General features: G+C 43.4%; 1 protein-coding gene across 6 annotated transcripts in view; it reads right to left on the bottom strand.

Annotated features, from left to right (window-relative positions):
* Positions 1–27,587, bottom strand: part of LOC106582212 (LIM and senescent cell antigen-like-containing domain protein 1) — a 101,015-nt gene that overhangs the window by 21,862 nt on the left and 51,566 nt on the right. For 3 of the 6 annotated variants that reach the window (XM_045704681.1, XM_045704682.1, XM_045704680.1), the window contains exon 2: positions 342–501. In XM_045704681.1, the coding sequence (XP_045560637.1) occupies positions 342–501 (160 nt within the window). Of the gene's footprint in view, positions 1–341; positions 502–8,791; positions 9,222–27,587 lie in introns of those variants that run through there. The other 3 variants (XM_014165056.2, XM_014165054.2, XM_014165058.2) reach the window with 3 other exon arrangements.

Here is a 27,587-nt window from a genome sequence, read left to right as displayed (position 1 = left end):
TGGGAGAGAGGAGAGAGGGTCTGATGGGAGAGAGGAGAGAGGGTCTGATGGTAGAGAGGAGAGAGGGTCTGATGGGAGAGAGGAGAGAGGGTCTGATGGGAGAGAGGAGAGAGGGTCTGATGGGAGAGAGGAGAGAGGGTCTGATGGTAGAGAGGAGAGAGGGTCTGATGGGAGAGAGGAGAGAGGGTCTGATGGTATTGTTTATTTTGTTTATTGTCTATTCCGTTTTCTTTGGCAATGTAAACATACGTTTCCCATGCCAATAAAGCCCATTGAATTGGTAGAGTGGGAGAGAGGAGAGTGTTTCTGATGGTAAGAGGGGTACAGTAAGTGAATGTCACCTCATAGAAGAGACCCTCAGAGAACTGTTGGAAGCACTGAGCACAGACAAAGCATCCCTCATGGTACAGCTCCCCGTTACTGTTGACGATCTTCTCCGCCGGGGCAAAGCCACTCTTACAGCGCTCACACATCGCATTGGCCAGGGCACTGGCCATGTTGCTGAGAGAGAGAGAGAGAGAGAGAGAGAGAGAAAGAGAGAAAGAGAGAGAGAAGGAAGGAAGGAAGACGAGAGTTTACATTCAGTATTCTTTTTATTTTTTCTAAAAAGGGAAAGAACAGGTCATAGAGTGAGTAACGTCACAATGAACACAGTGTAGAACCCTATTGGCTAGCCACACCACAACTGAAGCACATTCATCACCCAACGCACAGAAGTAATAGTGTCTCTCTTTACACAACACACCCAGCTGGAGGTTGTATTCAGTGTTTGGAGATCAGGGTGGGTAAATGAGTGAGGAGAGCTGACACATTCCTTCATAGACATACAGGCACGTACACACATAAGGATTCTCAGGCCAGCTCCCACTAAACCTTCTAGTGTGGGCTTTGGTCCAACCCGGCCTATCATAGCTTCAGACACAGAAAGGAAATCTGGGAAACCTTACCGTGAAATGCTTACTTACAAGCCCTAACCAACAATGCAGTTTTAAGAAAATAGAGTTACTTATTTTTTTTAAAGTAACACAAACTAACAATAAGAGGCTATATTTTTTTCATTTAACCTTTATTTAACTAGACAAGTCAGTTAAGAACAAATTCTTATTTACAATGATGGCCTGCCCCAGCCAAACTTACCCTAACCCGGACGACGCAGGGCCAATTGTGCGTCGCCCTATGGGATTCCCGATCACGGTCGGTTGTGATATAGTCCGGGATCGAACCTGGGTCTGTAGTGATGCCTCTAGCACGGCGATGCACTGCCTTAGACTGCTGCGTTACTCAGGATCCCTTAATATCCAGGGGGTACCGGTACCGAGTCAATGTGCGGGGGTACAGGTTAGTCAAGGTAATTTTTACATGTAGGTAGGGGTAAAGTGACTTTGCATAATAATAAACAGTGAGTAGCAGTAGGTTCGACCTGCTCCACTACCACGTCGATGAGAATGGGGGAGTATTTGGCTCTCCTTTTCCTGTAGTCCACGATCATCTCCTTTGTCTTGCTCACGTTGAGGGAGAGGTTGTTGTCCTGGCACCACACTGCCAGATCTCTGACCTCCTCCCTATAGGCTGTCTCATTGTTGTCGGTGATCAGACCTACCCCCGTTGTGGCCACGCAGTCGTGGGTGAGCAGGGAGTACAAGAGGGGACTAAGCACGCACCCTTGAGGGGCCCCCGTGTAGAAGATCAGTGTGGCGGATGTGTTGTTACCTACCCTTACCACCTTGGGGCGGCCCGTCAGCAAGTCCAGGATCCAGTTGCAGAGGGAGGTGTTTAGTCCCAGGGTCCTTAGCTTAGTGATGAGTTTAGTGGGCACTATAGTGTTGAACTGAGCTGTAGTCAATGAATAGCATTCTCACATAGGTGTTCTTTAAGTCCAGGTGGGAAAGGGAAGTGTAGAGTACAATTGAGATTGCGTTGGGGCGGTATGTGAAATGGAGTGGGTCTAGGGTGTCCGGGATGATGGTGTTGATGTGAGCCATGACCAGCCTTTCATAGCACTTCAAGGCTACTGACGTAAGTGCTATGGGCGGTAGTCATTTAGGCAGGTTACCTTAGCTTTCTTGGGCACAGGGACTATGGTGGTCTGCTTGAAACATGTAGGTATTACAGACTCATTCAGGGAAAGGTTGAAAATATCAGTGAAGACACTTGCCATTTGGTCAGCGCATGCTCTGAGTACATGTCCTGGTAATCCGTCTGCCCCCGCGGCCTTGTGAATGTTGACTTGTTTAAATGTCTTGCCCACATTGGCTACGGAGAGCGTGATCACACAGTCGTCCAGAACAGCTGATGCTCTCATGCATGCTTCAGTGTTGCTTGCCTCGAAAGCGAGCATAAAAAGACATTTAGCCCGTCTGGTTGGCTCGCATCACTGGGCAGCTCGTGGCTGGGTTTCCCTTTGTAGTCCGTAATAGTTTGCAAGCCCTGCCACATCCGACGAGCGTCAGAGCAGGTGTAGTAGGATTCAGTCTTAGTCCTGTATTGACGCTTTGCCTGTTTGATGGTTTGTCGGTGGGCATACTTTTTACTTATAAGCGTCTGGATTAGAGTCCCGCTCCTTGAAAGCGGCAGCTCTAGCCTGTCCCCCCCCTTATGAACATGGTGTTCCTGACAACTTGCAGCCATAGTGAAGGGCATGTGAGAGACACTCTGTGTGTACAGTATGTGTGTGCTAGGAGGAGAGGAGAGAAAGTTAGTTCAAATAAGGGCATCTCGCTATCCAATCTCAGAGCTACAGGGAGGGCTGCTACTCCCTGTCCCACACAAACTCAAGCCCACGTTCATGTCAATGGATACCAATGTTTTTTCAATGACAGTAAGGGAGCGGTCTCTCTAAACAGTGTGTTGTTTATTAGTCAGACCTGATGTAATGAAGAGAGAGAAAAAGAGGGAGGAGGTGGAGAAGGGAGGGAAGCGGGCTGCTATTTTAAAAGGTCAGAATTCCAATGTGTGCCCAGGAGACAAACACACGCAGACATGCACACGCACACACACACATGCACGCACACACACGGCACTGCTCTCCCCCTCAGATAGAGAGACAGAAGGATGGCAGAAAAAGGTGAGGTGTCTATCTAGTGTAACCTTCCTCCCTCTCTCATCATACAGCCTAGTAGCTGTACATCCTAGAGCAGGATCAACACTACAGACCACCAACAAACTATCATGGTCCAAACACACCAAAACAGTCATGGAGAGGGCACGACAACACCTCCTCTAGTTCCCTTAGTGTCCTCTCCCAGAAACGTCGTTCTGCCTCCCACGTCTATCCTTCTCTTCGGTGCTCCAATCCCTGCTGCTTGGTCCTTGTTTGGTGCTCCAATCCCCGCTGCTTGGTCCTTGCTTGGTGCTCCAATCCCCGCTGCTTGGTCCTTGTAGGTGGTTGGTTCTGTCATAGTCGTCGTAAGGATAGGACCAAGGCGCAGCGGGTAAAGTGCTCATACTTAATTTATTTGATGAAAACACTTAAACAAAATAAACGTACGACGAAAAACAGTTCCATAAGGCACACAGGCTATACAGAAAATAACCACCCACAAAACACAAGTGAAACAAACCCAACTAAATATGGCCTCCAATTAGAGACAACGACAACCAGCTGCCTCTAATTGGAGGTCATTGCCAAAAACCCAACATAGAAATAGACAACTAGATAAACACATAGAAATAGATAACATAGAACATAAACCAAAACCCCCGAAACACACAAAACAAACACCCCCTGCCACGCCCTGACCAAACTACAATAACAAATAACCCCTTTTACTGGTCAGGATGTGACACTTGCACATTGACTCGGTACCGGTACCCCCTGTAAATAGCCTCGTTATTGTTATTTTATTGTGTTACTTTTTATTATTTTTTACTTTAGTCTACTTGGTAAATATTTTCTTAACTCTTCTTGAACTGCATTGTTGGTTAAGGGCTTATAAGTAAGCATTTCACGGTAAGGTCTACACCTGTTGTATTCGGCGCATGTGACAAATAAAGTTTGATTTGAATTGATTTACAGTAACTCACTACATTCCAGAGCACATAGAACGTATTGGCACAAGATGTGGAATCAATGCAGAGGTTCCATCAAGATATTCTACAGCTATCATCACACTGTCTGATGTAATGTATGAACATATAGGGGCCATGTTGTCAGGACCCTGGTGTGACATCAGACAAAAGGAAGGATTCAGAAGCCCTTTTCTGGCTCTGCTAGTAGGAAATGACACAAGCCTCAAGCATTTCCCCCCCAGAGACAGGAAGACAGAAAGACTATGAAGGAGGTGCTGAGCTGGTTGGTAAATATTCCATGATCAGTGTTGGGGAGTAGTTAACTACATGTAGTTCAGCTAGTCATTTAATTCCATTTTGCAGTAGTAGCTTGGTGGTAGTTGAACTATATTCAAATCTTGGTAGTGTTTTCTGTAGTTAATTACTTTTTTACCATGTAGTGGTGTAGCTAACTACTGGAACTACATACTACTATTTTAGCAAACATTTTAATAAAATATGGGTGAAGTAGACAAGAACTCTTTTTTTGACATCAAACTTGCACAATTCATACTTGAAACAGTTTTTGTTTAATAGGCTACATTACACATCTGACTCCAGAGTGATCTGTTTTTGCAATTTATAGTCTATGACATTTTTTTCACAAAGTAGTTTGGATGTAGTGAACTTCCTTTGAAAGTATCTTCATTTCAGTAAACTATACTTTTTGTTAAGGGTAGCTTTAGTGTTGCTTAACTTCCAGTGTGAGGTGATTGGTCGTTTCCTCCAACACTGTTCATAATAACAACTTAGTGAGTTTGTTTCACAGGGAAAGAGAGAGGGAGGGAGAGACAGAGAGAGGGAGGGAGACAGAGAGAGTGAGGGAGAGAGAGGGAGAGACAGAGAGAGGGAGCGAGAGACAGAGAGAGAGAGGGAGAGGCAGAGAGAGGGAGGGAGGGAGGGAGGGAGAGACAGAGAGAGGGAGGGGGAGAGAGAGGGAGAGGCAGAGAGAGGGAGGGAGAGGCAGAGAGAGGGAGACAGAGAGAGGGAGGCAGAGACAGAGAGAGGAGGGATGTCTATAAAAGGACCAGGTTGTCATCACATATCTGAGCGACTGACTGAAGTCAGGGCTTCTGCTTTATTTACCTACTGGAGTTTTAGTTCTGCCTCAAGGGTTGAAAGAAACAGCATGGTCTGTGCTAGTGTACCTGAGGCATCTAAGGATTGGACTTAACCTCTCTGAATAAGTCAAAGTCTCAAACTGTGTGACTCTCCTTCTTGCCTTGCTAATGATTAGCATTCCAGACATTTTCATTGAGACTGGAGACTTCAAATGTGACATGTTTTCAGTGACTATACTTATAATGCTGATAACATTACCCCCAATGACCCCCATAATATGAGTAACATCCATTCTAACTATCCACAGGGCCACAACATAAAGCTCACATATATTTAGCCTGCCCTCATCCCATAGATCCCTTCATGTCACAGAGTTCTCATGCCTGCCAGCATATTTCACTTTGCATAACACACTTCCCCCAAACTAAAATAGTCCAGGGTCTCTGAGCCACTGTCTACTACCACAGCATGCACTGTAGCAAGAAACCAGCCAATAGTCTATTCATGTCAAAAAACTCTATATAGTTCAGATCATCAAACTGTTCCTAATTATTAAACTGTTCCTAATCATCAAACTGTTCCTAATCATCAAACTGTTCCTAATCATCAAACTGTTCCTAATTATTAAACTGTTCCTAATCATCAAACTGTTCCTAATCATCAAACTGTTCCTAATTATTAAACTGTTCCTAATCATCAAACTGTTCCTAATTATTAAACTGTTCCTAATCATCAAACTGTTCCTAATCATCAAACTGTTCCTAATTATTAAACTGTTCCTAATCATCAAACTGTTCCTAATCATCAAACTGTTCCTAATCATCAAACTGTTCCTAATTATTAAACTGTTCCTAATTATTAAACTGTTCCTAATCATCAAACTGTTCCTAATTATTAAACTGTTCCTAATCATCAAACTGTTCCTAATTATTAAACTGTTCCTAATCATCAAACTGTTCCTAATCATCAAACTGTTCCTAATTATTAAACTGTTCCTAATCATCAAACTGTTCCTAATTATTAAACTGTTCCTAATCATCAAACTGTTCCTAATCATCAAACTGTTCCTAATCATCAAACTGTTCCTAATTATTAAACTGTTCCTAATTATCAAACTGTTCCTAATCATCAAACTGTTCCTAATCATCAAACTGTTCCTAATTATTAAACTGTTCCTAATTATTAAACTGTTCCTAATCATCAAACTGTTCCTAATCATCAAACTGTTCCTAATTATTAAACTGTTCCTAATCATCAAACTGTTCCTAATCATCAAACGGTTCCTAATCATCAAACTGTTCCTAATTATTAAACTGTTCCTAATTATTAAACTGTTCCTAATCATCAAACTGTTCCTAATCATCAAACTGTTCCTAATTATTAAACTGTTCCTAATCATCAAACTGTTCCTAATCATCAAACTGTTCCTAATCATCAAACTGTTCCTAATCATCAAACTGTTCCTAATACCAGAACTGTTCCTAATCATCAAACTGTTCCTAATTATTAAACTGTTCCTAATTATCAAACTGTTCCTAATCATCAAACTGTTCCTAATACCAGAACTGTTCCTAATCATCAAACTGTTCCTAATTATTAAACTGTTCCTAATCATCAAACTGTTCCTAATCATCAAACTGTTTCTAATTATTAAACTGTTCCTAATACCAGAACTGTTCCTAATCATCAAACTGTTCCTAATTATTAAACTGTTCCTAATATCAGAACTGTTCCTAATCATCAAACTGTTCCTAATTATTAAACTGTTCCTAATCATCAAACTGTTCCTAATCATCAAACTGTTCCTAATCATCAAACTGTTCCTAATACCAGAACTGTTCCTAATCATCAAACTGTTCCTAATCATCAAACTGTTCCTAATCATCAAACTGTTCCTAATCATCAAACTGTTCCTAATTATTAAACTGTTCCTAATCATCAAACTGTTCCTAATCATCAAACGGTTCCTAATCATCAAACTGTTCCTAATTATTAAACTGTTCCTAATCATCAAACTGTTCCTAATCATCAAACTGTTCCTAATCATCAAACTGTTCCTAATCATTAAACTGTTCCTAATCATCAAACTGTTCCTAATCATCAAACTGTTCCTAATCATCAAACTGTTCCTAATACCAGAACTGTTCCTAATCATCAAACTGTTCCTAATACCAGAACTGTTCCTAATCATCAAACTGTTCCTAATTATTAAACTGTTCCTAATCATCAAACTGTTCCTAATACCAGAACTGTTCCTAATCATCAAACTGTTCCTAATACCAGAACTGTTCCTAATCATCAAACTGTTCCTAATTATTAAACTGTTCCTAATCATCAAACTGTTCCTAATCATCAAACTGTTCCTAATCATCAAACTGTTCCTAATCAAACTGTTCCTAATTATTAAACTGTTCCTAATCATCAAACTGTTCCTAATTATTAAACTGTTCCTAATTATTAAACTGTTCCTAATCATCAAACTGTTCCTAATCATCAAACTGTTCCTAATCATCAAACTGTTCCTAATCATCAAACTGTTCCTAATTATTAAACTGTTCCTAATTATTAAACTGTTCCTAATCCTCAAACTGTTCCTAATCATCAAACTGTTCCTAATCATCAAACTGTTCCTAATTATTAAACTGTTCCTAATTATTAAACTGTTCCTAATTATTAAACTGTTCCTAATCATCAAACTGTTCCTAATCATCAAACTGTTCCTAATCATCAAACTGTTCCTAATCATCAAACTGTTCCTAATTATTAAACTGTTCCTAATCATCAAACTGTTCCTAATCATCAAACTGTTCCTAATTATTAAACTGTTCCTAATCATCAAACTGTTCCTAATACCAGAACTGTTCCTAATTATTAAACTGTTCCTAATCATCAAACTGTTCCTAATCATCAAACTGTTCCTAATCATCAAACTGTTCCTAATCATCAAACTGTTCCTAATACCAGAACTGTTCCTAATCATCAAACTGTTCCTAATCATCAAACTGTTCCTAATTATTAAACTGTTCCTAATTATTAAACTGTTCCTAATCATCAAACTGTTCCTAATCATCAAACTGTTCCTAATTATCAAACTGTTCCTAATTATTAAACTGTTCCTAATCATCAAACTGTTCCTAATTATTAAATTGTTCCTAATCATCAAACTGTTCCTAATTATTAAACTGTTCCTAATCATCAAACTGTTCCTAATCATCAAACTGTTCCTAATCATCAAACTGTTCCTAATTATTAAACTGTTCCTAATCATCAAACTGTTCCTAATACCAGAATTGTTCCCATTCATCAAACTGTTTCTAATACCAGAATTCTTCAAATTCTTCACATTTCCAATAAGCATTTATCAATCAATCAAATGTATTTATAAAGCCCTTTTTACATCAGCAGATGTCACAAAGTGCTGTACAGAAACCCAGCCTAAAACCCCAAACAGCAAGCAATACAAACAAAGGTCAACCACAGTCAATTGTGATAACTCTAAACCCTTAATCAACTGAGTGGGTTTAATCCCCCAGATAATTAATGTATACTACTCAGAAGTTATACAGATCTGTAATGCCATGGATCACACAGGTGATTTCAGAGATCCACACCAACAATCCACTCAATCCTGTCACACACACTTCCTCCCTCAGTGTGTGTGTATCATGGCTCCCAGACTTACAAGCGTGCGTAGAAGTCACAGAACTCCTTGTAGACTTTGACATCGCTGTGTCTCCTCTGAGACTTGGAGACGGGCAGCTCTGCCTCCCCACCGTTGGCATGACGATGACCGTTGAACTCCGCAGGGTGTGGTTCAGGGTCCTGGGCCGCCCCATTCTCCAGGATGGTGGGGGGCTGTGGCTGACTCTGAACCTGTACCTCCATAGGACACGACTCGGTCGTCCAAATACTAGTTAGTACAAGCTCCCAGTCCAACACACTCTTCCCCGGCCCTATTCAAATACAGGCTCTTTCCCAAACACTCAGTCCTAGAACAATCCAATCCAAAAAGGAGGAGTAATGTAGAAAGAGATGGCCTGAGCAGCACTGAGACAGAGAAGAAGACTGTCTGACTGCCCTGACTTCACACAGATCCCTGATGTACCTCCCTCCCTCTCTCTCTCTTTTTATCTCCCTTGCTCATACTCTCTCGTTCCATTTCACCCTCCCTCAACTCTCTCTCTCACACGCAGGTTGGCATATATGGTAATGAATTTTGCCCTGCAGGCAGCTCTGCAGAGTGGTCACTAGCTGCCACAGCCACAAAGTCATACAATCAGATTTTAAACCTAACCTTAACCACAATGCTAACCCTAATGCCTAACCCTAACCTTCAATTAAGGACAAAAAGGTCATTTTTGCAATATAATACATTTTGACTTTGCAACTGGCCCATCTAACGGACAGAGGTCACTGTGCCACTGGACACACACACACACCAATGGGGGCTGCTGAGGGGAGGACGGCTCATAATAATGTCTGGAATGGAGTCAATGGAATGGCATTAACCACATGGAAACCACATCTTTAATGTGTTTGATGCCATTCCATTGACTCCATTCCAGCCATTACTATGAGCCGTCCTCCCCTCAGCAGCCCCCACTGACACACACACACGCGCACACTTCTACATCATCACTCATGGAGATATGTTGTGATTTCTCACTTCCAGGAGAGAAACAGATGGTTTGGCTAAAGTCATAGCTGTGTGTGTGTGTGTGTGTGTGTGTGTGTGTGTGTGTGTGTGTGTGTGTGTGTGTGTGTGTGTGTGTGTGTGTGTGTGTGTGTGTGTGTGGGTGTGTGTGTCTGTGCGTGTGTGTGTGTGTGTGTGTCTGTGTGTGTGTGTGTGTGTGTGTATGTGTGTGCGCACGCTCAGGGAGATCCACCACATGGATCCAAGTCAGAAACGCTACAGGCTGAGTTGAGCAACTCAGTGTTTTGCTCAAGGGAGATTAAGGAATGAAACATGCACTCTGAAAACATAAATATTTTGTACCTTTATTTAACTAGGCAAGTGAGTTAAGAACAAATTCTTATTTACAATGACAGCCTAGGAACAGTGGGTTAACTGTCTTGTTCAGGGGCAGAACAACAGATTTTTACCTTGTCAGCTTGGGGATTCAATCTTGCAACCTTTCAGTTACTAGTCCAACACTCTAACCACTAGGCTACATGCCGCCCCTACACTCTAACCACTAGGCTACCTGCCGCCCCTACACTCTAACCACTAGGCTACATGCCGCCCCTACACTCTAACCACTAGGCTACATGCCGCCCCTACACTCTAACCACTAGGCTACCTGCCGCCCCTACACTCTAACCACTAGGCTACATGCCGCCCCTACACTCTAACCACCAGGCTACATGCCGCCCCTACACTCTAACCACTAGGCTACATGCCGCCCCTACACTCTAACCACTAGGCTACATGCCGCCCCTACACTCTAACCACTAGGCTACATGCCACCCCTACACTCTAACCACTAGGCTACATGCCGCCCCTACACTCTAACCACTAGGCTACATGCCGCCCCTACACTCTAACCACTAGGCTACATGCCGCCCCTACACTCTAACCACTAGGCTACATGCCGCCCCTACACTCTAACCACTAGGCTACATGCCGCCCCTACACTCTAACCACTAGGCTACATGCCGCCCCTACACTCTAACCACTAGGCTACATGCCGCCCCTACACTCTAACCACTAGGCTACATGCCGCCCCTACACTCTAACCACCAGGCTACATGCCGCCCCTACACTCTAACCACCAGGCTACATGCCGCCCCTACACTCTAACCACTAGGCTACGTGCCGCCCCTACACTCTAACCACCAGGCTACATGCCGCCCCTACACTCTAACCACTAGGCTACATACCGCCCGTACACTCTAACCACTAGGCTACATGCCGCCCCTACACTCTAACCACCAGGCTACATGCCGCCCCTACACTCTAACCACCAGGCTACATGCCGCCCCTACACTCTAACCACCAGGTTACATGCCGCCCCTACATTCTAACCACCAGGCTACATGCCGCCCCTACACTCTAACCACCAGGCTACATGCCGCCCCTACACTCTAACCACTAGGCTACATGCCTCCCCTACACTCTAACCACCAGGCTACATGCCGCCCCTACACTCTAACCACTAGGCTACATGCCGCCCCTACACTCTAACCACTAGGCTACATGCCGCCCCTACACTCTAACCACTAGGCTACATGCCGCCCCTACACTCTAACCACCAGGCTACATGCCGCCCCTACACTCTAACCACTAGGCTACATGCCTCCCCTACACTCTAACCACTAGGCTACATGCCGCCCCATATGAAGTATTCTCACCCATATTATGCCATTTTAATCTACTGAATAAAAACTTCACAAACATTTACAAATCAAAGTGACTGATAGTTGTTTATGTGGCTAAACTCATCACATCTTACCAGGGGCGAAACTGTCACTTGGGACAGGGAGTGTCCCCCACATTCAGAAATTGCATTTTTGTCCCCTCCAGTTTTATCATTGGAATGTGATACAAAACAAGGCAACGGTGTGCTTTAGGACCATGCAGATGCCTTCTAGTGGTCGGGTAGGCTGTTTGGAGTGTTTATCCGACAGGATAAAAAAATTTATATGTATATATAAATAAATATATATGTCCCCCCCACTTCTAGAAAAAAAGTTGCGCCCCTACATCTTCCTGCTCTGACCTCCTTAAATAAATGACACTTCTACACCACCAAAAGGCCAGGAGCATAAATCTACAGGAGACATTCAAATAACTCTGATTCAGTGGGAACATATTCCTCCTCTGTAACAAAAACTATTCATCTGGATGAAAACTAGGGCAGTGTTCCTGCTCCAAATCTCAATGCTGTATGGCAGCCTGTGTGTCTCTCTAGAGTGGAGTACTGTGGACATGTGTGTCTCTCTAGAGTGGAGTACTGTGGACATGTGTGTCTCTCTAGAGTGGAGTACTGTGGACATGTGTGGCTCTCTAGAGTGGAGTACTGTGGACATGTGTGTCTCTCTAGAGTGGAGTACTGTGGACATGTGTGTCTCTCTAGAGTGGAGTACTGTGGACACGTGTGGCTCTCTAGAGTGGAGTACTGTGGACATGTGTGTCTCTCTAGAGTGGAGTACTGTGGACATGTGTGTCTCTCTAGAGTGGAGTACTGTGGACATGTGTGTCTCTCTAGAGTGGAGTACTGTGGACATGTGTGTCTCTACCAGAGACTATAAACCAGGAGTGTACAGACATTCCTCTCTCTGCTATTCAGCCTGTTTCCATCATTCCACAAATAGACGCCCAGGAAAGTATCATGTCCAAACTAGGCGCTGGCAGCTGACGCCAGCCCGTGTGTGTGTGTGTGTGTGTGTGTGTGTGTGTGTGTGTGTGTGTGTGTGTGTGTGTGTGTGTGTGTGTGTGTGTGTGTGTGTGTGTGTGTGTGTGTGTGTGTGTGTGTGTGTGTGTGTGTGTGTGTGTATGGGGGGGCAGCTTTTCCCTCCTTCCTGTCCCTGGTGTGTGAACTACTGCTAGGTGCACATTCACATTTTACTCCCATTACAACTACTAGGAGAAAGAAGGGCTCACGGGAAAACAAATCCCTAAAACAGACTGGGAAACACTGGTGTTAACTGACAGGACAATGGGACGGAAGGCGGGACCAAAACAGGAAACACTCTGAGCTGCCTTCCTAATTACAGCATACTGATTATACTGAGGAGAGGAGGAGCATGTCCATGTGGTCATGTCTCTGGTCATGTCTCTGGTCATGTCTCTGTTCATGTCTCTGTTCATGTGATCATGTCTCTGTTCATGTCTCTGGTCATGTCTCTGGTCATGTGATCATGTCTCTGTTCATGTGGTCATGTCTCTGTTCATGTCTCTGTTCATGTGATCATGTCTCTGTTCATGTCTCTGGTCATGTCTCTGGTCATGTGATCATGTCTCTGTTCATGTGGTCATGTCTCTGTTCATGTCTCTGTTCATGTGATCATGTCTCTGTTCATGTCTCTGGTCATGTCTCTGGTCATGTGATCATGTCTCTGGTCATGTCTCTGGTCATGTGATCATGTCTCTGTTCATGTCTCTGTTCATGTGGTCATGTCTCTGTTCATGTCTCTGTTCATGTGGTCATGTCTCTGTTCATGTGGTCATGTCTCTGTTCATGTGGTCATGTCTCTGTTCATGTGATCATGTCTCTGTTCATGTCTCTGTTCATGTGATCACGTCTCTGTTCATGTGATCATGTCTCTGTTCATGTGATCATGTCTCTGTTCATGTCTCTGTTCATGTGGTCATGTCTCTGGTCATGTGGTGATGTCTCTGTTCATGTCTCTGTTCATGTGGTCATGTCTCTGTTCATGTGGTCATGTCTCTGTTCATGTGGTCATGTCTCTGTTCATGTCTCTGTTCATGTGGTCATGTCTCTGTTCATGTGGTCATGTCTCTGTTCATGTCTCTGTTCATGTGATCATGTCTCTGTTCATGTCTCTGTTCATGTGATCATGTCTCTGTTCATGTGGTCATGTCTCTGTTCATGTCTCTGTTCATGTGGTGATGTCTCTGTTCATGTCTCTGTTCATGTGGTCATGTCTCTGTTCATGTCTCTGTTCATGTGGTCATGTCTCTGGTCATGTGGTGATGTCTCTGTTCATGTCTCTGTTCATGTGGTCATGTCTCTGTTCATGTGGTCATGTCTCTGTTCATGTGATCATGTCTCTGTTCATGTGGTGATGTCTCTGTTCATGTCTCTGTTCATGTGGTCATGTCTCTGTTCATGTGGTCATGTCTCTGTTCATGTGGTCATGTCTCTGTTCATGTGATCATGTCTCTGTTAATGTGATCATGTCTCTGTTCATGTCTCTGTTCATGTGGTCATGTCTCTGTTCATGTGATCATGTCTCTGTTCATGTGATCATGTCTCTGTTCATGTCTCTGTTCATGTGGTCATGTCTCTGTTCATGTCTCTGTTCATGTGGTCATGTCACTGTTCATGTGGTCATGTCTCTGTTCATGTCTCTGTTCATGTGATCATGTCTCTGTTCATGTCTCTGTTCATGTGATCATGTCTCTGTTCATGTGATCATGTCTCTGTTCATGTCTCGGTTCATGTGATCATGTCTCTGTTCATGTGATCATGTCTCTGTTCATGTGATCATGTCTCTGTTCATGTGGTCATGTCTCTGTTCATGTGGTCATGTCTCTGTTCATGTCTCTGTTCATGTGATCATGTCTCTGTTCATGTGATCATGTCTCTGTTCATGTGATCATGTCTCTGTTCATGTGGTCATGTCTCTGTTCATGTGATCATGTCTCTGTTCATGTGATCATGTCTCTGTTCATGTGGTCATGTCTCTGTTCATGTCTCTGTTCATGTGGTCATGTCTCTGTTCATGTCTCTGTTCATGTGGTCATGTCTCTGTTCATGTGATCATGTCTCTGTTCATGTGATCATGTCTCTGTTCATGTGGTCATGTCTCTGTTCATGTCTCTGTTCATGTGGTCATGTCTCTGTTCATGTCTCTGTTCATGTGGTCATGTCTCTGTTCATGTGATCATGTCTCTGTTCATGTGGTCATGTCTCTGTTCATGTGGTCATGTCTCTGTTCATGTGGTCATGTCTCTGTTCATGTCTCTGTTCATGTGGTCATGTCTCTGTTCATGTCTCTGTTCATGTGGTCATGTCTCTGTTCATGTCTCTGTTCATGTCTCTGTTCATGTCTCTGTTCATGTGGTCATGTCTCTGGTCATGTGGTCATGTCTCTGTTCATGTGGTCATGTCTCTGTTCATGTCTCTGTTCATGTGGTCATGTCTCTGTTCATGTGGTCATGTCTCTGTTCATGTGGTCATGTCTCTGTTCATGTCGCTGTTCATGTGGTCATGTCTCTGTTCATGTGGTCATGTCTCTGTTCATGTGGTCATGTCTCTGTTCATGTCTCTGTTCATGTGGTCATGTCTCTGTTCATGTCTCTGTTCATGTGATCATGTCTCTGTTCATGTGGTCATGTCTCTGTTCATGTCTCTGTTCATGTGGTCATGTCTCTGTTCATGTATCTGTTCATGTGGTCATGTCTCTGTTCATGTCTCTGTTCATGTGGTCATGTCTCTGTTCATGTGGTCATGTCTCTGTTCATGTGATCATGTCTCTGTTCATGTCTCTGTTCATGTCTCTGTTCATGTCTCTGTTCATGTGGTCATGTCTCTGTTCATGTCTCTGTTCATGTCTCTGTTCATGTGGTGATGTCTCTGTTCATGTCTCTGTTCATGTCTCTGTTCATGTGGTCATGTCTCTGTTCATGTCTCTGTTCATGTGGTCATGTCTCTGTTCATGTGATCATGTCTCTGTTCATGTGGTCATGTCACTGTTCATGTGGTCATGTCTCTGTTCATGTGGTCATGTCTCTGTTCATGTCTCTGTTCATGTGATCATGTCTCTGTTCATGTGATCATGTCTCTGTTCATGTGGTCATGTCACTGTTCATGTGGTCATGTCTCTGTTCATGTGGTCATGTCTCTGTTCATGTGGGCATGTCTCTGTTCATGTCTCTGTTCATGTGGTCATGTCTCTGTTCATGTGATCATGTCTCTGTTCATGTGGTCATGTTTCTGTTCATGTGGTCATGTCTCTGTTCATGTCTCTGTTCATATGGTCATGTCTCTGTTCATGTGGTCATGTCTCTGTTCATGTCTCTGTTCATGTGGTCATGTCTCTGTTCATGTGGTCATGTCTCTGTTCATGTCTCTGTTCATATGGTCATGTCTCTGTTCATGTGGTCATGTCTCTGTTCATGTCTCTGTTCATGTGGTCATGTCTCTGTTCATGTGGTCATGTCTCTGTTCATGTCTCTGTTCATATGGTCATGTCTCTGTTCATGTGGTCATGTCTCTGTTCATGTCTCTGTTCATGTGGTCATGTCTCTGTTCATGTCTCTGTTCATGTGGTCATGTCTCTGTTCATGTGGTCATGTCTCTGTTCATGTCTCTGTTCATGTGGTCATGTCTCTGTTCATGTCTCTGTTCATGTGGTCATGTCTCTGTTCATGTCTCTGTTCATGTGGTCATGTCTCTGTTCATGTCTCTGTTCATGTGGTCATGTCTCTGTTCATGTGGTCATGTCTCTGTTCATGTCTCTGTTCATGTGGTCATGTCTCTGTTCATGTGGTCATGTCTCTGTTCATGTCTCTGTTCATGTGGTCATGTCTCTGTTCATGTGGTCATGTCTCTGTTCATGTCTCTGTTCATGTGATCATGTCTCTGTTCATGTGATCATGTCTCTGTTCATGTGGTCATGTCTCTGTTCATGTCTCTGTTCATGTGGTCATGTCTCTGTTCATGTCTCTGTTCATGTGGTCATGTCTCTGTTCATGTGGTCATGTCTCTGTTCATGTGGTCATGTCTCTGTTCATGTCTCTGTTCATGTGATCATGTCTCTGTTCATGTGATCATGTCTCTGTTTATGTGGTCATGTCTCTGTTCATGTCTCTGTTCATGTGGTCATGTCTCTGTTCATGTGGTCATGTCTCTGTTCATGTGGTCATGTCTCTGTTCATGTCTCTGTTCATGTGATCATGTCTCTGTTCATGTCTCTGTTCATGTGACCATGTCTCTGTTCATGTGATCATGTCTCTGTTCATGTGATCATGTCTCTGTTCATGTCTCTGTTCATCTCTCTGTTCATGTGGTCATATCTCTGTTCATGTCTCTGTTCATGTGGTCATGTCTCTGTTCATGTGGTCATGTCTCTGTTCATGTCTCTGTTCATGTTGTCATGTCTCTGTTCATGTGATCATGTCTCTGTTCATGTGATCATGTCTCTGGTCATGTGATCATGTCTCTGTTCATGTCTCTGTTCATGTGGTCATGTCTCTGTTCATGTGATCATGTCTCTGGTCATTTGATCATGTCTCTGTTCATGTCTCTGTTCATGTGGTCATGTCTCTGTTCATGTGATCATGTCTCTGTTCATGTGATCATGTCTCTGTTCATGTCTCTGTTCATGTCTCTGTTCATGTCTCTGTTCATGTGGTCATGTCTCTGTTCATGTGGTCATGTCTCTGTTCATGTGGTCATGTCTCTGTTCATGTGGTCATGTCTCTGTTCATGTGGTCATGTCTCTGTTCATGTGGTCATGTCTCTGTTCATGTCTATGTTCATGTGGTCATGTCTCTGTTCATGTCTCTGTTCATGTGTTCATGTCTCTGTTCATGTGGTCATGTCTCTGTTCATGTGTTCATGTCTCTGTTCATGTGGTCATGTCACTGTTCATGTGGTCATGTCTCTGTTCATGTGGTCATGTTTCTGTTCATGTAGTCATATCTCTGTTCATGTGGTCATGTCTCTGTTCATGTGGTCATGTCTCTGTTCATGTCTCTGTTCATGTGGTCATGTCTCTGTTCATGTGGTCATGTCTCTGTTCATGTGGTCATGTCTCTGTTCATGTGGTCATGTCTCTGTTCATGTCTCTGTTCATGTGGTCATGTCTCTGTTCATGTGGTCATGTCTCTGTTCATGTGGGCATGTCTCTGTTCATGTGTCTGTTCATGTCTGTTCATGTGGTCATGTCTCTGTTCACGTGGTCATGTCTCTGTTCATGTGGTCATGTCTCTGTTCATGTGGTCATGTCTCTGTTCATGTCTCTGTTCATGTGGTCATGTCTCTGTTCATGTCTCTGTTCATGTGGTCATGTCTCTGTTCATGTGTTCATGTCTCTGTTCATGTGGTCATGTCTCTGTTCATGTGGGCATGTCTTTGTTCATGTCTCTGTTCATGTGGTCATGTCTCTGTTCATGTCTCTGTTCATGTGGTCATGTCTCGGTCATGTCTCTGTTCATTTGGTCATGTCACTGTTCATGTGGTCATGTCTCTGTTCATGTGGTCATGTCTCTGTTCATGTGGTCATATCTCTGTTAATGTCTCTGTTCATGTGGTCATGTCTCTGTTCATGTGGTCATGTCTCTGTTCATGTGGTCATGTCTCTGTTCATGTGGTCATATCTCTGTTAATGTCTCTGTTCATGTGGTCATGTCTCTGTTCATGTGGTCATGTCTCTGTTCATGTGGTCATGTCTCTGTTCATGTCTCTGTTCATGTGGTCATGTCTCTGTTCATGTCTCTGTTTATGTGGTCATGTCTCTGTTCATGTCTCTGTTCATGTGGTCATGTCTCTGTTCATGTGGTCATGTCTCTGTTCATGTGGTCATGTCTCTGTTCATGTCTCTGTTCATGTGGTCATGTCACTGTTCATGTGGTCGTGTCTCTGTTCATGTGATCATGTCTCTGTTCATGTGATCATGTCTCTGTTCATGTGATCATGTCTCTGTTCATGTCTCTGTTCATGTGGTCATGTCTTTGTTCATGTGGTCATGTCTCTGTTCATGTGGTCATGTCTCTGTTCATGTGGTCATGTCTCTGTTCATGTCTCTGTTCATGTGATCATGTCTCTGTTCATGTCTCTGTTCATGTGATCATGTCTCTGTTCATGTGATCATGTCTCTGTTCATGTGATCATGTCTCTGTTCATGTCTCTGTTCATGTGGTCATGTCTCTGTTCATGTGGTGATGTCTCTGTTCATGTCTCTGTTCATGTGATCATGTCTCTGTTCATGTGATCATGTCTCTGTTCATGTGATCATGTCTCTGTTCATGTGGTCATGTCTCTGTTCATGTGGTCATGTCTCTGTTCATGTCTCTGTTCATGTGATCATGTCTCTGTTCATGTGATCATGTCTCTGTTCATGTGATCATGTCTCTGTTCATGTGGTCATGTCTCTGTTCATGTGATCATGTCTCTGTTCATGTGATCATGTCTCTGTTCATGTGATCATGTCTCTGTTCATGTGGTCATGTCTCTGTTCATGTCTCTGTTCATGTGGTCATGTCTCTGTTCATGTCTCTGTTCATGTGGTCATGTCTCTGTTCATGTGATCATGTCTCTGTTCATGTGATCATGTCTCTGTTCATGTGGTCATGTCTCTGTTCATCTCTCTGTTCTTGTCTCTGTTCATGTGGTCATGTCTCTGTTCATGTGATCATGTCTCTGTGCATGTGATCATGTCTCTGGTCATGTGGTCATGTCTCTGTTCATGTGGTCATGTCTCTGTTCATGTCTCTGTTCATGTGGTCATGTCTCTGTTCATGTCTGTGATCATGTCTCTGTGCATGTGATCATGTCTCTGGTCATGTGGTCATGTCTCTGTTCATGTGGTCATGTCTCTGTTCATGTCTCTGTTCATGTGGTCATGTCTCTGTTCATGTCTCTGTTCATGTCTCTGTTCATGTCTCTGTTCATGTGGTCATGTCTCTGGTCATGTGGTCATGTCTCTGTTCATGTGGTCATGTCTCTGTTCATGTCTCTGTTCATGTGGTCATGTCTCTGTTCATGTGGTCATGTCTCTGTTCATGTGGTCATGTCTCTGTTCATGTCGCTGTTCATGTGGTCATGTCTCTGTTCATGTGGTCATGTCTCTGTTCATGTGGTCATGTCTCTGTTCATGTCTCTGTTCATGTGATCATGTCTCTGTTCATGTGATCATGTCTCTGTTCATGTGATCATGTCTCTGTTCATGTGGTCATGTCTCTGTTCATGTGATCATGTCTCTGTTCATGTGATCATGTCTCTGTTCATGTGGTCATGTCTCTGTTCATGTCTCTGTTCATGTGGTCATGTCTCTGTTCATGTCTCTGTTCATGTGGTCATGTCTCTGTTCATGTGATCATGTCTCTGTTCATGTGATCATGTCTCTGTTCATGTGGTCATGTCTCTGTTCATGTCTCTGTTCATGTGGTCATGTCTCTGTTCATGTCTCTGTTCATGTGGTCATGTCTCTGTTCATGTGATCATGTCTCTGTTCATGTGATCATGTCTCTGTTCATGTGGTCATGTCTCTGTTCATCTCTCTGTTCTTGTCTCTGTTCATGTGGTCATGTCTCTGTTCATGTGATCATGTCTCTGTTCATGTGATCATGTCTCTGGTCATGTGGTCATGTCTCTGTTCATGTGGTCATGTCTCTGTTCATGTCTCTGTTCATGTGGTCATGTCTCTGTTCATGTCTCTGTTCATGTCTCTGTTCATGTCTCTGTTCATGTGGTCATGTCTCTGGTCATGTGGTCATGTCTCTGTTCATGTGGTCATGTCTCTGTTCATGTCTCTGTTCATGTGGTCATGTCTCTGTTCATGTGGTCATGTCTCTGTTCATGTGGTCATGTCTCTGTTCATGTGGTCATGTCTCTGTTCATGTCGCTGTTCATGTGGTCATGTCTCTGTTCATGTGGTCATGTCTCTGTTCATGTGGTCATGTCTCTGTTCATGTCTCTGTTCATGTGGTCATGTCTCTGTTCATGTCTCTGTTCATGTGATCATGTCTCTGTTCATGTGGTCATGTCTCTGTTCATGTCTCTGTTCATGTGGTCGTGTCTCTGTTCATGTATCTGTTCATGTGGTCATGTCTCTGTTCATGTCTCTGTTCATGTGGTCATGTCTCTGTTCATGTGGTCATGTCTCTGTTCATGTGATCATGTCTCTGTTCATGTCTCTGTTCATGTGGTCATGTCTCTGTTCATGTGGTCATGTCTCTGTTCATGTGGGCATGTCTCTGTTCATGTCTCTGTTCATGTGGTTATGTCTCTGTTCATGTCTCTGTTCATGTGGTCATGTCTCTGTTCATGTCTCTGTTCATGTGATCATGTCTCTGTTCATGTGATCATGTCTCTGTTCATGTGGTCATGTCACTGTTCATGTGGTCATGTCTCTGTTCATGTGGTCATGTCTCTGTTCATGTGGGCATGTCTCTGTTCATGTCTCTGTTCATGTGGTCATGTCTCTGTTCATGTGGTCTTGTCACTGTTCATGTGGTCATGTCTCTGTTCATGTGGTCATGTCTCTGTTCATGTCTCTGTTCATGTGGTCATGTCTCTGTTCATGTGGTCATGTCTCTGTTCATGTCTCTGTTCATGTGGTCATGTCTCTGTTCATGTGGTCATGTCTCTGTTCATGTCTCTGTTCATGTGATCATGTCTCTGTTCATGTGATCATGTCTCTGTTCATGTGGTCATGTCTCTGTTCATGTCTCTGTTCATGTGGTCATGTCTCTGTTCATGTCTCTGTTCATGTGGTCATGTCTCTGTTCATGTGGTCATGTCTCTGTTCATGTGGTCATGTCTCTGTTCATGTCTCTGTTCATGTGATCATGTCTCTGTTCATGTGATCATGTCTCTGTTTATGTGGTCATGTCTCTGTTCATGTCTCTGTTCATGTGGTCATGTCTCTGTTCATGTGGTCATGTCTCTGTTCATGTGGTCATGTCTCTGTTCATGTCTCTGTTCATGTGATCATGTCTCTGTTCATGTCTCTGTTCATGTGACCATGTCTCTGTTCATGTGATCATGTCTCTGTTCATGTGATCATGTCTCTGTTCATGTCTCTGTTCATCTCTCTGTTCATGTGGTCATATCTCTGTTCATGTCTCTGTTCATGTGGTCATGTCTCTGTTCATGTGGTCATGTCTCTGTTCATGTCTCTGTTCATGTTGTCATGTCTCTGTTCATGTGATCATGTCTCTGTTCATGTGATCATGTCTCTGGTCATGTGATCATGTCTCTGTTCATGTCTCTGTTCATGTGGTCATGTCTCTGTTCATGTGATCATGTCTCTGGTCATTTGATCATGTCTCTGTTCATGTCTCTGTTCATGTGGTCATGTCTCTGTTCATGTGATCATGTCTCTGTTCATGTGATCATGTCTCTGTTCATGTCTCTGTTCATGTCTCTGTTCATGTCTCTGTTCATGTGGTCATGTCTCTGTTCATGTGGTCATGTCTCTGTTCATGTGGTCATGTCTCTGTTCATGTGGTCATGTCTCTGTTCATGTGGTCATGTCTCTGTTCATGTGGTCATGTCTCTGTTCATGTCTATGTTCATGTGGTCATGTCTCTGTTCATGTCTCTGTTCATGTGTTCATGTCTCTGTTCATGTGGTCATGTCTCTGTTCATGTGTTCATGTCTCTGTTCATGTGGTCATGTCACTGTTCATGTGGTCATGTCTCTGTTCATGTGGTCATGTTTCTGTTCATGTAGTCATATCTCTGTTCATGTGGTCATGTCTCTGTTCATGTGGTCATGTCTCTGTTCATGTCTCTGTTCATGTGGTCATGTCTCTGTTCATGTGGTCATGTCTCTGTTCATGTGGTCATGTCTCTGTTCATGTGGTCATGTCTCTGTTCATGTCTCTGTTCATGTGGTCATGTCTCTGTTCATGTGGTCATGTCTCTGTTCATGTGGGCATGTCTCTGTTCATGTGTCTGTTCATGTCTGTTCATGTGGTCATGTCTCTGTTCACGTGGTCATGTCTCTGTTCATGTGGTCATGTCTCTGTTCATGTGGTCATGTCTCTGTTCATGTCTCTGTTCATGTGGTCATGTCTCTGTTCATGTCTCTGTTCATGTGGTCATGTCTCTGTTCATGTGTTCATGTCTCTGTTCATGTGGTCATGTCTCTGTTCATGTGGGCATGTCTTTGTTCATGTCTCTGTTCATGTGGTCATGTCTCTGTTCATGTCTCTGTTCATGTGGTCATGTCTCGGTCATGTCTCTGTTCATTTGGTCATGTCACTGTTCATGTGGTCATGTCTCTGTTCATGTGGTCATGTCTCTGTTCATGTGGTCATATCTCTGTTAATGTCTCTGTTCATGTGGTCATGTCTCTGTTCATGTGGTCATGTCTCTGTTCATGTGGTCATGTCTCTGTTCATGTGGTCATATCTCTGTTAATGTCTCTGTTCATGTGGTCATGTCTCTGTTCATGTGGTCATGTCTCTGTTCATGTGGTCATGTCTCTGTTCATGTCTCTGTTCATGTGGTCATGTCTCTGTTCATGTCTCTGTTTATGTGGTCATGTCTCTGTTCATGTCTCTGTTCATGTGGTCATGTCTCTGTTCATGTGGTCATGTCTCTGTTCATGTGGTCATGTCTCTGTTCATGTCTCTGTTCATGTGGTCATGTCACTGTTCATGTGGTCGTGTCTCTGTTCATGTGATCATGTCTCTGTTCATGTGATCATGTCTCTGTTCATGTGATCATGTCTCTGTTCATGTCTCTGTTCATGTGGTCATGTCTTTGTTCATGTGGTCATGTCTCTGTTCATGTGGTCATGTCTCTGTTCATGTGGTCATGTCTCTGTTCATGTCTCTGTTCATGTGATCATGTCTCTGTTCATGTCTCTGTTCATGTGATCATGTCTCTGTTCATGTGATCATGTCTCTGTTCATGTGATCATGTCTCTGTTCATGTCTCTGTTCATGTGGTCATGTCTCTGTTCATGTGGTGATGTCTCTGTTCATGTCTCTGTTCATGTGATCATGTCTCTGTTCATGTGATCATGTCTCTGTTCATGTGATCATGTCTCTGTTCATGTGGTCATGTCTCTGTTCATGTGGTCATGTCTCTGTTCATGTCTCTGTTCATGTGATCATGTCTCTGTTCATGTGATCATGTCTCTGTTCATGTGATCATGTCTCTGTTCATGTGGTCATGTCTCTGTTCATGTGATCATGTCTCTGTTCATGTGATCATGTCTCTGTTCATGTGATCATGTCTCTGTTCATGTGGTCATGTCTCTGTTCATGTCTCTGTTCATGTGGTCATGTCTCTGTTCATGTCTCTGTTCATGTGGTCATGTCTCTGTTCATGTGATCATGTCTCTGTTCATGTGATCATGTCTCTGTTCATGTGGTCATGTCTCTGTTCATCTCTCTGTTCTTGTCTCTGTTCATGTGGTCATGTCTCTGTTCATGTGATCATGTCTCTGTGCATGTGATCATGTCTCTGGTCATGTGGTCATGTCTCTGTTCATGTGGTCATGTCTCTGTTCATGTCTCTGTTCATGTGGTCATGTCTCTGTTCATGTCTGTGATCATGTCTCTGTGCATGTGATCATGTCTCTGGTCATGTGGTCATGTCTCTGTTCATGTGGTCATGTCTCTGTTCATGTCTCTGTTCATGTGGTCATGTCTCTGTTCATGTCTCTGTTCATGTCTCTGTTCATGTCTCTGTTCATGTGGTCATGTCTCTGGTCATGTGGTCATGTCTCTGTTCATGTGGTCATGTCTCTGTTCATGTCTCTGTTCATGTGGTCATGTCTCTGTTCATGTGGTCATGTCTCTGTTCATGTGGTCATGTCTCTGTTCATGTCGCTGTTCATGTGGTCATGTCTCTGTTCATGTGGTCATGTCTCTGTTCATGTGGTCATGTCTCTGTTCATGTCTCTGTTCATGTGATCATGTCTCTGTTCATGTGATCATGTCTCTGTTCATGTGATCATGTCTCTGTTCATGTGGTCATGTCTCTGTTCATGTGATCATGTCTCTGTTCATGTGATCATGTCTCTGTTCATGTGGTCATGTCTCTGTTCATGTCTCTGTTCATGTGGTCATGTCTCTGTTCATGTCTCTGTTCATGTGGTCATGTCTCTGTTCATGTGATCATGTCTCTGTTCATGTGATCATGTCTCTGTTCATGTGGTCATGTCTCTGTTCATGTCTCTGTTCATGTGGTCATGTCTCTGTTCATGTCTCTGTTCATGTGGTCATGTCTCTGTTCATGTGATCATGTCTCTGTTCATGTGATCATGTCTCTGTTCATGTGGTCATGTCTCTGTTCATCTCTCTGTTCTTGTCTCTGTTCATGTGGTCATGTCTCTGTTCATGTGATCATGTCTCTGTTCATGTGATCATGTCTCTGGTCATGTGGTCATGTCTCTGTTCATGTGGTCATGTCTCTGTTCATGTCTCTGTTCATGTGGTCATGTCTCTGTTCATGTCTCTGTTCATGTCTCTGTTCATGTCTCTGTTCATGTGGTCATGTCTCTGGTCATGTGGTCATGTCTCTGTTCATGTGGTCATGTCTCTGTTCATGTCTCTGTTCATGTGGTCATGTCTCTGTTCATGTGATCATGTCTCTGTTCATGTGGTCATGTCTCTGTTCATCTCTCTGTTCTTGTCTCTGTTCATGTGGTCATGTCTCTGTTCATGTGATCATGTCTCTGTGCATGTGATCATGTCTCTGGTCATGTGGTCATGTCTCTGTTCATGTGGTCATGTCTCTGTTCATGTCTCTGTTCATGTGGTCATGTCTCTGTTCATGTCTGTGATCATGTCTCTGTGCATGTGATCATGTCTCTGGTCATGTGGTCATGTCTCTGTTCATGTGGTCATGTCTCTGTTCATGTCTCTGTTCATGTGGTCATGTCTCTGTTCATGTCTCTGTTCATGTCTCTGTTCATGTCTCTGTTCATGTGGTCATGTCTCTGGTCATGTGGTCATGTCTCTGTTCATGTGGTCATGTCTCTGTTCATGTCTCTGTTCATGTGGTCATGTCTCTGTTCATGTGGTCATGTCTCTGTTCATGTGGTCATGTCTCTGTTCATGTCGCTGTTCATGTGGTCATGTCTCTGTTCATGTGGTCATGTCTCTGTTCATGTGGTCATGTCTCTGTTCATGTCTCTGTTCATGTGATCATGTCTCTGTTCATGTGATCATGTCTCTGTTCATGTGATCATGTCTCTGTTCATGTGGTCATGTCTCTGTTCATGTGATCATGTCTCTGTTCATGTGATCATGTCTCTGTTCATGTGGTCATGTCTCTGTTCATGTCTCTGTTCATGTGGTCATGTCTCTGTTCATGTCTCTGTTCATGTGGTCATGTCTCTGTTCATGTGATCATGTCTCTGTTCATGTGATCATGTCTCTGTTCATGTGGTCATGTCTCTGTTCATGTCTCTGTTCATGTGGTCATGTCTCTGTTCATGTCTCTGTTCATGTGGTCATGTCTCTGTTCATGTGATCATGTCTCTGTTCATGTGATCATGTCTCTGTTCATGTGGTCATGTCTCTGTTCATCTCTCTGTTCTTGTCTCTGTTCATGTGGTCATGTCTCTGTTCATGTGATCATGTCTCTGTTCATGTGATCATGTCTCTGGTCATGTGGTCATGTCTCTGTTCATGTGGTCATGTCTCTGTTCATGTCTCTGTTCATGTGGTCATGTCTCTGTTCATGTCTCTGTTCATGTCTCTGTTCATGTCTCTGTTCATGTGGTCATGTCTCTGGTCATGTGGTCATGTCTCTGTTCATGTGGTCATGTCTCTGTTCATGTCTCTGTTCATGTGGTCATGTCTCTGTTCATGTGGTCATGTCTCTGTTCATGTGGTCATGTCTCTGTTCATGTGGTCATGTCTCTGTTCATGTCGCTGTTCATGTGGTCATGTCTCTGTTCATGTGGTCATGTCTCTGTTCATGTGGTCATGTCTCTGTTCATGTCTCTGTTCATGTGGTCATGTCTCTGTTCATGTCTCTGTTCATGTGATCATGTCTCTGTTCATGTGGTCATGTCTCTGTTCATGTCTCTGTTCATGTGGTCGTGTCTCTGTTCATGTATCTGTTCATGTGGTCATGTCTCTGTTCATGTCTCTGTTCATGTGGTCATGTCTCTGTTCATGTGGTCATGTCTCTGTTCATGTGATCATGTCTCTGTTCATGTCTCTGTTCATGTGGTCATGTCTCTGTTCATGTGGTCATGTCTCTGTTCATGTGGGCATGTCTCTGTTCATGTCTCTGTTCATGTGGTTATGTCTCTGTTCATGTCTCTGTTCATGTGGTCATGTCTCTGTTCATGTCTCTGTTCATGTGATCATGTCTCTGTTCATGTGATCATGTCTCTGTTCATGTGGTCATGTCACTGTTCATGTGGTCATGTCTCTGTTCATGTGGTCATGTCTCTGTTCATGTGGGCATGTCTCTGTTCATGTCTCTGTTCATGTGGTCATGTCTCTGTTCATGTGGTCTTGTCACTGTTCATGTGGTCATGTCTCTGTTCATGTGGTCATGTTTCTGTTCATGTGGTCATGTCTCTGTTCATGTCTCTGTTCATGTGGTCATGTCTCTTTTCATGTGGTCATGTCTCTGTTCATGTGGTCATGTCTCTGTTCATGTCTCTGTTCATGTGGTCATGTCTCTGTTCATGTCTCTGTTCATGTGGTCATGTCTCTGTTCATGTCTCTGTTCATGTGGTCATGTCTCTGTTCATGTGGTCATGTCTCTGTTCATGTCTCTGTTCATGTGGTCATGTCTCTGTTCATGTGGTCATGTCTCTGTTCATGTGGTCATGTCTCTGTTCATGTCTCTGTTCATGTGATCATGTCTCTGTTCATGTGATCATGTCTCTGTTCATGTGGTCATGTCTCTGTTCATGTCTCTGTTCATGTGATCATGTCTCTGTTCATGTGATCATGTCTCTGTTCATGTGGTCATGTCTCTGTTCATCTCTCTGTTCTTGTCTCTGTTCATGTGGTCATGTCTCTGTTCATGTGATCATGTCTCTGTTCATGTGATCATGTCTCTGGTCATGTGGTCATGTCTCTGTTCATGTGGTCATGTCTCTGTTCATGTCTCTGTTCATGTGGTCATGTCTCTGTTC

The sequence above is a fragment of the Salmo salar genome, chromosome ssa21 (genome assembly GCF_905237065.1).
Source record: "Salmo salar chromosome ssa21, Ssal_v3.1, whole genome shotgun sequence".
NCBI lineage: Eukaryota > Metazoa > Chordata > Actinopteri > Salmoniformes > Salmonidae > Salmo > Salmo salar.
This window is presented reverse-complemented; position numbering and strand designations above follow the sequence as displayed.